This window comes from Lates calcarifer, linkage group LG24 (genome assembly GCF_001640805.2).
Source record: "Lates calcarifer isolate ASB-BC8 linkage group LG24, TLL_Latcal_v3, whole genome shotgun sequence".
In the NCBI taxonomy this organism is placed as follows: Eukaryota; Metazoa; Chordata; class Actinopteri; family Centropomidae; genus Lates; species Lates calcarifer.
The window spans coordinates 11,977,653-11,989,260 of NC_066856.1; the positions used below are offsets into that span (position 1 = coordinate 11,977,653).

General features: G+C 40.7%; 1 protein-coding gene across 1 annotated transcript; it reads left to right on the plus strand.

The window, feature by feature from the left end:
• Positions 1-492: 492 nt before the first annotated feature.
• gramd1c (GRAM domain containing 1c) lies at positions 493-11,030 on the plus strand. Its single transcript, XM_018673856.2, has 17 exons — positions 493-659; positions 1,080-1,203; positions 1,505-1,605; positions 2,409-2,504; positions 2,595-2,675; positions 5,166-5,284; positions 5,374-5,530; positions 5,620-5,779; positions 5,883-6,026; positions 6,121-6,239; positions 6,344-6,486; positions 6,569-6,672; positions 7,096-7,266; positions 7,674-7,740; positions 7,975-8,094; positions 8,507-8,612; positions 9,643-11,030. The coding sequence occupies exons 1-17, from the start codon at positions 561-563 to the stop codon at positions 9,709-9,711; spliced, it is 1,980 nt and encodes a 659-aa protein (XP_018529372.1). The 5' UTR covers positions 493-560; the 3' UTR covers positions 9,712-11,030.
• Positions 11,031-11,608: the final 578 nt, after the last annotated feature.

An 11,608-nucleotide genomic window follows, 5' to 3' on the forward strand; every position in this document is an offset into this window, starting at 1 on the left:
TCCAGCTTGTGCGCGTTCGGCGTAGTGCGTAAAAGTATTTAGGGCGCACGTTTAACGGCTTTACATATCTGATAGTAACCTTTTATCATCTTGGTTTTGTTTGACAAGACTTGACATCTAGGTCGACTGATCGTTCATAGTCAATTCAATCTAACAGCGACCAGAAAGAGAATGGCTCACTGTCGTTTTATGCAAAATGAATAAAGTTTCTTCAATTTTTTTTCACTTTGTAGCACAACTCTGCTCGTTTAGCGACACTTCTTCACTTCACTGCTTAAAGGCATGACTAGACTCACTCAGTATAACCCTCCCAGTCAAACCAGTTCTGTTACAGTGATCATGACTTCCCCTGGGGTGCTGCTGGATATCCCTGTTTGATGACATTCACTGCAGAGGTTTATGTATTCTTTTTTCCTCCTGTCTGTCCTGGTGATGCCTCTCAGGGGCCTGGAGTTTGGATAACGTTTAATCTGCAGCAAAGTTGAAATGATCCCCTTTTTCTCTTTTTTCTCTCTGTCTTTAAAAAAAAAAAAAAAACCTGAACAGTGCAGTAGGAGCAGATGGACCAGGTATCCAACCGGTCAGGAGTAGGCAGTGATGACATTACAGATGAGACCACATCCCTGGTAGATGTCAGGTGGAGCTCTGATGAAGAAGAGGTAAAACAACCAAACGCTGCACTGTTCCAGTTAACATAAAACAGCTCCTGCCTATTGAAATCAACCATTTTGTTTGTATGTGATATTTAGACTATTTGATATTTCATATAATTCACTTAAATCACACAGTTCTAGTTGAATTAATAATTAAGTATGAAGTGGAAAATCTTTGACTGCCCCCTTGTGGATCACCTTCATTGCACCATGTTTCACCTCATACAAGTGGGATCTCTCTGATGCAAAACCCAAAAGGCTAACCATGCTGTTTACCATCTGCACAAACTCACTGGAGATGTTTCTTATAATTCTCTCAATCATACTGTGTCTGCTTACCTCTTTTTATGGCTTGTCAGAAGTTATACACAGACAAATATTGTATCGATGCCTCCATGTCAGTAATGTTTACCTCTCCTCCATCAGAGCTCTGATCCTCAGGGACAGTGTCTCGCAGCTCCCCAAACTCCTCTGCCAACCTACAAACAGAAGTTTGACGAGTTTAAGAAGTTGTTCAAAGAGCTGCCGGAGTCAGAGAGGCTCATAGTGGGTGAGTTACAAAGGCTCTTTCTTATGATGGTGTTGCCCCTCAATCCAGATAACTTTAAAAACCTTAGATAAAAACCATCACTGCTCCAGTTAATCCTATGTTCATGAACTTATGTACGTATCTTTTTTTCTAGTACTCATGTCATCTGTACTTACAGTGAACTGAAAGCACACAGCAAGCACAGCAATATCTTACTACAGTGACCTCTCTTATTAATATAGCGTGTCAGAGAACACCCCAGGTGCACTCATTTGTACAGATGTTTTGCCAGCTTCAGCAGCCCTGTATATTTTTCCCTCAGACTACCCGTGTGCCCTCCAGCGGGACATCCTCCTCCAGGGACGCCTCTACCTGTCAGAGAACTGGCTCTGTTTCTACAGTAATGTGTTTCGGGGTACCAAGGTAATAAGATAGTGGGGGGAGGGCTGAGGGGAGGAGGTGGTGTGCAGTTCAGGACCACACTGTTTTCTCATCAGTGAAAGGTGTGGACAAAGCAACAAAACACAGGAAATGTAAAGCAAGATTGTATTTGTATATAGCTTTAGCTGATGGTATGGTATGGTGTATATATATAGATTTCAATAATGATTATTTATTATTATTTACCTTAAAAGGGTTAACTTAAAATAGGTGAACTACTTTTATTTAACAAGGGTCAGTTGCATTCAAGTAAGCTTCAACTTCCTTTACATTTGAGAGAAATATGTATGGAGTCTTATTTAAAGGAAAAACCCACCATAAAACACTAGGTTAAGACAGTTATAGTAAAAAAAAAAAAAATGCTAAAAAAAAAAAAGGGTTTGAGCGTCTAAGTAAGTGTCTCCAACTATGCACAATCTAAACCTTATAGTGTGTCACATTTTTGTCTCAGTCCTCAAAAAGAAACAAGACCTTGAAGAGGCAACAGTCTTGCAATCATGTGCAACAGCTTACACAACATTACGAAGACAGACAGCCAAGATATAGCAGGAAAAATAACAAGGATGAGCCACTAATTGCCACACTCGGGCAGCGTCAGTCAGCCGTGTGATACAATGATACAAGGGAGTTGCTAAGTCATTACAAGATGTCATTACAAAATAACCTTTAAGTGTAGGAGGATTGTTCTGATAGTGCAGTGGTATCGGGTGGATTTTTCCCTTTATGGCATTCTTTGATTACCATGTGTGCACTAACTGCTGTAACCTCTCACCTTTTTTAAATAGATTTCACTGACTCTGAAAGACATCATGAATGTGAGCAGAGAGAAAACAGCTCGGCTTATTCCCAATGCTATCCAGATCTCCTTGAGCACAGAGAAGGTAAATTGTGTTGGGAAAGCGAGAGTCAATCAGATCTTATTTCACCCTTGATAAACACATAATTGATTACTGTGATGTCTACACCCTCAGTTCTTCTTCACCTCCTTCTCTGCAAGAGAGAAAAGTTACCAAAGTGTTTTTCGCATGTGGCAAAACAAACTGAAGAACAAGGTAAGGCCCTGCTCCACTCATCTGCTGTTACCTCATACAGTACAGTCTGCTGACTCCAGACACAACTAATGAGTGTTCATGATCCATGTAGGAGCAACCATTGCTCATGCAACTTCAACAATAGTCCGTTCTTCTTATCTCATTTGTAAAGAATAACAGCAACTCTCCATAAGACCTACAGTCCTTTCATATCACATATCTGATGGTGCTAATCTAGTGAATTTATAAAGCAGACTTTGCTGTTGTCCAGTTACTTTAAGTGCTGTGCCTAAATGCCTTCCAGGACACCAGCAGGTCTGTGACTTTAGCACTTATCTAACCAGTCCAGAGTACATATCACACTGCCCCGGCCACAGACTGTCTTCCTTTTGAGATTATCAGTGCTGCTCTGCTATTGCTTAGAGGGTAAAAATCCGCACACAGCTGCAGCGTTTGCTCATGGGTCCAACAGACACAACTTTTGTGTATTGTTCAACATACTGAAGTACTGTGTTTTGGAATAATTTACACACATGTACCTCAGGGATTCAGTTAAAAATATACCCATTAGAGCTCAGCTTAGCCACCTTTCACACCAAATCTTTGTGCTGCAAAGGTTGTTGAACAACAGTTGAACAAACATTTTGATGATGAAAGCAATTAAAATTTCAGATGAAGAAGATACAATTAATTTAAGTGTGATAACCTCTGTGACAAATACATTCCATTTCATGTGACTATTAGATAATAAAAGCTTCTGTACTTCTAATGTGAACTAGCAGCACTGAGAAATGTTCAGTTAGCATTAGCAGTAACAGCTTTTGATACTGCTGAAGGCGAGTGAACAGTAAACAGTGAAGCTATTATCAATGACATCCAAAATGAGATCCTTTGTGTATGCAAAGGCAATCTGAATCCAGCCCAGTAATGGCAGACTCTGCCACTAATGAAAATTGCTATTCAGACAGGTAGCTAATATAGAAACATAAATATTTTTGCATGACTGTGGACAATAAAAAGTATCAAAAATTGGGTTTAATGTCATGAAATCTTGAAGATTATAACTTTTAAAAAAAGATAATGTCACTTGATGTGCAGAGCTCAACTGTCATGTCTAGGATTAGGATAATAATTCCACAGTTATACACTGAAATAATTTACCTTCAGTATGTCAGGTATGTAGTTAAAAATGAAATCACCAGCTTTTGGAGAACTGCTTTTGTTCTTGTCTTGTAAATGGACAGTAAACCATAAATAAATAGAACATGTTAAATAAATATAAAGCATATGCATTACATTATAACCACTTGTTTTAAGAAGAGAACCTAAGGCATTAAGGTGTTTTTTTGTCAGTACTTATTATGATTATTTAACGGATAGCAGTCATTACTTCTCCTTTACTTTGATCTCTATAGTTGACTCCTCTTATAGACAGGCACTATGGCAGCCTACCCACAGGGGTGTATGGGTCTGCTGGGACCTGAAGCACAAACACCTGTATAAAAACATCACCGCGTAAAGTTCATTGACCTCTCCAGGTGTGGCCGTAAGGGGGCTGATTTGCATTGCCGATCTGCCTCCAAACGCACAGAAGCGCACTTGACGCTCCGTTTGTGTCGTTACCGAAACTGTCTGCGGCGACTGCACCAAAACAAAGGAGCTTCTCTGAACTGCTGGTAAACCGGACTTTCGACAGGTGGAACGAGCTTTTATTTACCTTTTATCTGCGTGAAAATCTGGGCGGCGCGTTTTACGCCCCCGAACTCGCTCAAAATCCAGGACTTCCTGAATGTGAGTGCGCTGTGTGCGTCCAGGTTACGGATCACTGTTTGACAGCCAGTTAAAGCTCACAGCTGTTGGAAAATGTCCACTGAGAAGTAAGTAAAGCTTGTGTAAATGGATCTTACACTTTCTCTTGGTCGTAGATGGGCTGTAACGCTGTTTGCGGTTCGATGTGGTTAAAAAACGTCTTAATTTTCCGTCTGAATAAACACGACTACAATAATAGTGACCGTTTTATCACATTTCCTTCACTTGGAACAGCGCTTCTTGTTTTGTAATCTTGTTTTATGTCAAAACTGACAGTTCCGAATATTTCCTCTGAACCCCCGTGCCTACAGTTGTATTAATTTTGCTTTAAGACATATTTTATTTCAGACATTCATTATTTTGGGTGATATTCGTAACACTGGGCTTCTATTGGCTGTTAAGGGTTAACAGAAAAATGTAAGATGAGTCTCCAAGCCGTTCAGAGAGACAATAAGGTCTGGAGGTTGTTTGTCATGCATGGAGATAAGACTAAATTATAGTGTGTGGAGGTGTCCAGGTTACATGCAACCAATTGTTTTCCTTTGTTTTGTCTTCACATTATAGTTTATATATTGGCCAAAGCTGAGTTCTTATTGGGAAGAGGAAGAGATATTGACAGCAGCTGATTTCCAAATAATCTTTATGGTTGCTGTTTCAATGCCCTTATGACCTTTCCTCCTCTCTTTTTTTTTCAACTTTCAGCATCTGACGTGCTTGGAGTTTTGGCAGATGGTTAAGCAGCATTATGGACATGACCTGGGCCTGAGCCATGAGGAGATGGAGGGTTTACAGATATCAGCAGAATCAAGCATGCAGACCAGGTTGGCACACTTGCACCTGCCCTCCTGTGATCACTCGCATTATAATGCATGGAAATATAATTTGACACCACCTGTTTGTTTGCCTGCAGCCTGACTGTAAGGCCTGGCGGTGATGATGGTCTAGGGAAGCTGGAGCGGACCCCCTCCCTTCGCCTTCCTGTGGTGGAGCATGGGCCTTTAGAGGCCTCCACGCCTCAAGGGGAAGACCTGCCCTCCCCTGTCAGCTCACAGAGCTCAACCAATGCGGTATTTAAATAGTATTTTTTTTTACACTGTATGTCTTGTGCATATCTAAATGTTTTTACAGCTCATTTTTGTTTATCCCTCTCCTGTAGGATGACTCTCGCAACACTCCGTCTCAGCGGCGGAGCCCTGCCCCCTCTCTGGACCGACTCGCACCAGAACGGGTCTCCAAACGCTCCTCGCTTTCCCTTGACCTCAACGCCAACGAGAATGGCGTTTCTGAACAGAGTGGATCAGAGAGCATCGAAGAAGGTTAGAAAAAAAAAAAAATTCAAGGTGCTGTAGGATGCTTGAGCGCATGTATTTTGTATTTTAATTCTTTCCCCCTGCCTCTGTCCTGTCTTGGCTTCATCAGTGGAGGAACGGGTAGGCCAGTCGCAGGTGCAGGGTCGACTCTATCTAAACAAGGTCTTCCACATCAGCGCCAACAAAATGTTCGAGCTACTCTTCACTGACTCCAGCTTCATCCGCAGGTTTATGAACGTCAGGAAGATAACCAGTAAGACTCCTAATTTTCTGCCATTCCTGAAACTAATTTCCCCACTGCTCCCAGCTTAATGAAACCTGTGGTGTGTGTCCTTTTGTGTTTTTAGATGCCAGCTTTACTGCTTGGCAAAAAGACAACTCAGGAAACATGAAGCGGAGTCTGAACTACACAATAACCATCAGCAACCCTCTGATTGGCAAGTTCTCCACCGCTACAGAGAACCAGGTGTGTTTACATCAAAATGAATAGTGTGCGCAGGCTTGAATGGATGAATAAACGTGTGTGTGAATTATGGCTCGCTGCTTATTTGTCCTCCATTTGTCTTTCAGACGCTGTACAAAGAATCCAGGGACGGCCAGTATTACCTCGTGGACTCTGAGGTGTACACTCATGACGTTCCCTATCACGATTACTTCTACACTCAAAACAGATACTACATCATAAGAAACTCGAAGCGGAAGTGTCGACTAAGGTAAGTTATAATAGATTAATCTTATCTGTTGACTCTATATTTTCTACAAGCCTGTCATGTAATTCCTCTGTTCTGCTGCTAGGGTCTACACTGATGTGAAGTACAAGAAGCAGCCATGGGGCCTGGTCAAGTCCTTTATCACTAAAAACTCCTGGAGCGGCATAGAAGATTATTTCAGACAGTTGGGTGAGTAGAGAGCTCGGTTCACACACTGTGGAGAGCACTTCCCTGTCTTCTTTCCTTAGCCTGTGGTTTATTTTATCTCTGATCTGATACGAACTGTTTCCTCCAGCACACGACAGCCTCTGCTGCAGTGAATCATATTACAGCTGTGTTTGAAAGGAAGGAGAAAGGGGATATAACGGGCATTGCTGGCTGCTTCAGACTGAAGTCGCTCTTATCAGCCATTTTAAGTGCACAGCACACTGAGCTTAAACAGGAAACCCTCATCAATTATGTGCATTTTAAAAAAGTGTTTCGTTGCCCATTCTAAATACATGGAATCCATGTTGACTTTGAAACCATGTGATGTTTTTACTGTGTTAAGGCACCTGATTTTGTCTCGTGTTTGTGTTCACCTCTTTGTGGCCGTGTGATGACACCAAACAGAAGCAGAACTGCTGGAGGAGGAAGCAGAGATGAACCAAGGAGGCGGCGATTCTGGGAAGATTGGTGGCCTTCGGAGGAGGAGGCGCACTTACAGCCGGACTCTGCAAGAGCACATGAAGCCTAGCAAGCAATATGGACAAGACCAAGACCAGCACAGAGATGGCAACATGGGTACATGGCATCTTTAATAATTACTTTGAAGGAATAGTTTTGGAAAATACACTTATTTGCTTTCTTGGCAAGACATGGAGGAGCAGATTGATACTACACATACTTCACATCTGTCCATTAAATATCAATCTACAGCCATGAGACCGTTAGCTTAGCTTAGCATAAAGACTGGAAACAAGGGGAAACAGCTAGCCTAGCTCTGTCCAAAGGTAACAAATACCAGAGTAGAGCGAGGCTAGTTATTTCCCAAGCTGTTGCAAAATCTTGAATACCACTGGGAGGAAATGGTTTCTAACCTTAACAATGTTGCAAACCAGTGCAAAACTTTCTCATGTTGACTACAACTTGCGTTTTGTTTTCATACAGCCAGCGTTTCATCATTAATGATCTGTCCATCTGTATTTCAGGCCCCATAGAAATAAAAGGCCCGTATAGATGGAACACCACCACAATAGTAGCCGGGATGAGTCTGATGTAAGTTAACAACTTGGAAACGTGAAAAAATGTGGTTTGTATTTTTTATGAGGAATACAAATTGCGCCTGTATTTTCAAACTACTGAGAACTGTCTGTGCATATAAAAGTCATTATCTAAAGGTTGTGTTTGGTCATTTCTGGCATTGGCAGGTTTCCTCCAAACTTGTGTCCCTCTTCTTTGCTGTTGTACACACCAATGGTAACTTTAAACTCAGTTTTCTGTCTCTTTCAGTTTGCTGATTCTGACGGTGCTGAATCTTGGCCTGTTTTTCAAGTTGTGGGCGATGGAGGATGTAGCCCACCGCATGTATCTGAGCACAAAGCACCGGCTGAGAGAGAGGAGCGAGGCCAGGTCAGATAACTTTCTGCCACTGCTGCTTTGGATCGCCAGAAATTCAAACAGTTACTATATCAGTAGTTGCCATGATCACTCAGGAAGCGCAAGTCTTTGTGTGGGTAGAGAGGGGGAAGGGGTTAGTCTTCCATCTTTTTTCTTTTTTGTCTGTGGCGTTTAAGCAGCCCACATACAAGAGAGCTCTTGTTCTAATGACTCACAATGTTAAAACTGTCTGTTTGTCAGCCTCAGTAAATGTGGTTATGTAAGTGACATTGTCTTGCATCAGTGCTCCTCCACTCTTAGCCTTCTTCTTACATTTCCCTCACTTAATTTCTGCTTCTGTTTTGTCTCATCTTCTCCCTGTATTTAGCAGTATCTTATTGTGCACATCAGAATAACTGCCCTCTCTTTTTATGTTATTTGATAGCTTGGCCCCTGAATATGGTCCCAGACAGGGACCTGGTTACAGGTCCAGAGAGGAGATGCACCTACTAAAAACCGTACTGCAGGACTCCATCAACCTTTTAGAACAGGTAGGTCAGTCTCCTGTGAGCTGGGAATGCACTGCATTATCAAATTTGGCCATGATTGTGGAAACTCTACTCTTGTGCTTGGGATTTGAATGTGTTACCTCATGCTTAAGCTTCTGTACTTGTAACTGTTACAATTAAATCAAAGATAGGAGAATTTTATGAGAGGAATCTGAACAAAATCATGAACAAACAGACATGGAGCTAAAAGCAGTGTGCTCATTTACCAATGAAATATTCAAGATCAGCCGTTAAATGTGCAATGCCTGACATGTCATTTCAGAGTCAGTGTTAAAAGTTTTTATAGTATGCTCCTGGCTTGAGTGTCTGTTTTGTCCTGCAGAGAGAACTTCGAGAATGCACTCACAGTGAGGTGTAGACCAGTGTGAACTTTAACTTGAAAGTAGGGAGTGGGAAGGCATTGATTTGTTAACTGGACATTTAAAAGTCGTAATCCAATCTTTATGGTTTCAGCCCTGGTTAATTTGTTGACACTGGTGGTTATTGTGGTAACAGCAAGCGCAATTTAATACTGCAGCAAACACTCCCTGAGCAGCTACTTTATCAGGGTTACAGGAGTGCTTAGGTAGGCAATTACAATAAATCCAGCTCAGGAATGGTGGACTCTGCCACTAGCAATAAAAACTACTGTACAAAAAGATAATTACTGAATGTAAATACATTGAATGACTTCAGATAAATGAAAACTTTAATGTTTTCCAGCCATTTTTGTAGCCCATTGGATTTTAATTGTACTCGGACAGGATGATTTCTTTTTTATAGGACATTAAGAAATTGTTTATTCAGGATTGTATAATGCCATCAATTGCAGATAAAGATGAAGAGATTTGGGTATACTGTGTTTTGAATAATGAGGTTGAAAAGTGAGATTTTCTTCAGAGAAAGCAGACACATGTAGCTTTTTCTATTTCACCACCAGCAGGAGTCCATCATATAAATCCTTACCTGTCTTGTGACATTAAACCTAAAGCAGGTGTTGTAGCTGCTGACTCAGTTTTCCTTTTCCTTACAGCTCCGCAGCTCTCTCGTGGTGCTACAGCAAAACTTCGCCATGGCCAATCGAACAGCAGCGCCGCAGTGATGCTCCACACCTGGTGACTACAGAGCGCCTATCCACAGCCCTGTAGAGGAAAGAAAGAACTGCAACACTGAACTGCCTCTGAGGAAATCTCTGGTATCCAGTGATGTTGCTATGTAGATGTCCCTAGACCCACCCCACCCCCCGCCATGCCATGTGTTGCCAGGGGTTACACGTCCCAAAGCCTGTGGTGGGGCATCAGGTGCCAGGGTGTTTTTAAAGCTGCGGAGTGACTGCTGGGAGGACAAACTAACCCTAGCCCTTACATCAGTCAGCTGCAGATGGAACAGTGGGTTTAGGTTTCTGCAGGGTGCTACTGTCAGCTCCAATGGCTGCTTCTTTTTCAGTCTTTTCTTAAACAGTGGCATTGGATTTCAGAAAACTTTCCTGATGTGCCTTAGTACATTCTCATGAACCCCATGCCACATCAAATGAAATACTGTAAATACTCTTACCTCTGTTTTATCTTCGGGAAGTGAATCAATATCATTTAACAAATTTTCTCTATTTAAAATCTGCACATATTTTAATTTTTGCACAAGTGCCTTGTAGATTAGGCTGTTTTAATTGTCTTTTTAGATTTTTTTCCAAATAAAAATTGTAGAATCAATAATTCAGATTGAAAAGTTTTTCCTGTCTTTGTAATCATGATTAAACATTTCTTCTGTAAATGAACTGCAGGAACAGCTCCAGCTTTAAATGTACATTAAACTTAAAGTAGAAAATTACCATCCTTTGAATAATTTATATTACTTATAATACTGTATATGAGCCAAATCTGGTGTACAGAAAATACTGCTGATAGTGTACCATGTATTTAATACATATTTTTAATTAACTTAATAGCTCTATAGATTTAAAAGGAGTGCTATGTAAACTAAGAGGTTCAGACAGTGGTAACGTGCCTGATTTATCCCTGTCTTCTGTACATAAGTAATCACACTTATTTTCCTTTTTCCTGTTTCTGTTCTGCATATGTAGGGTCAGTGGGATTATCTCTGCTTATCTCAGTACTGTGCATTCACTCTGTCAACACCAGATACACATTTGTTCTGTGATTTCCAAATTGACATGAACACTAGTCTTTATATTTTTCTTTCTTCTTAATTACTTATTGGTGACACAGAACTACAATTTCCTTGAGCCTTGTTTGATGTTTACAGTGTTGCCATCACTCTTATCTGTGTGAATAATTCTGTGCAACATTTCTTACTTAAAACCACTTCTTTAAGCCACCACTTGTTTACATTTGGTTGCTTTTTTGTACATTTTAGCTATACTGCAATGTACTGTTGTAATAAACAAGATTTCTTGTCAGAATACTTACTTGTTTTCCAACATTTCCAAAAAAAAACAAAAAAACAATAATTTAATAATCAAATATGTTTACTAGAGCAGTTGGCATATTTTAATGTCTTGTTCAACCAATCTAGAAAGATTCCTTTCCAGTCAGTTGGAATATATTTGGAAATACTGCTGACTGAATGCCTGGTCTTCATTGATGAGGATTGTAAGTGTCTCACTGTACAAGACAGATGCTTAGATTGCATTTCTTAAATCCAAAAACACTGGTAACTTATGAGGTTGCACACTGCACTGAATTGCATGGGCAAAAAGATCATGTCTGGATTGATAGTGCTACTGTGAAATGTAACATATTTTGATGTAAAACTCCAGTGAGAAGCTGCAGGTGAAAAGCAAGTCCACTTGTGAACAGATATTGATGTCTTGGATAAATAACTGATTCTTAAAGCAAAATTGTCCCAGGAATAAGTGAAAATAGAAAAAACACTCCGTTTCTGAAAGGACAGCCTTAGTATTTTTTTTAAACTTTTCTAGTTTTGTCATAGGTGATGCTGGTAGGAGCTTCATACACTGTGCATGCTGCTGTTGGAAACAG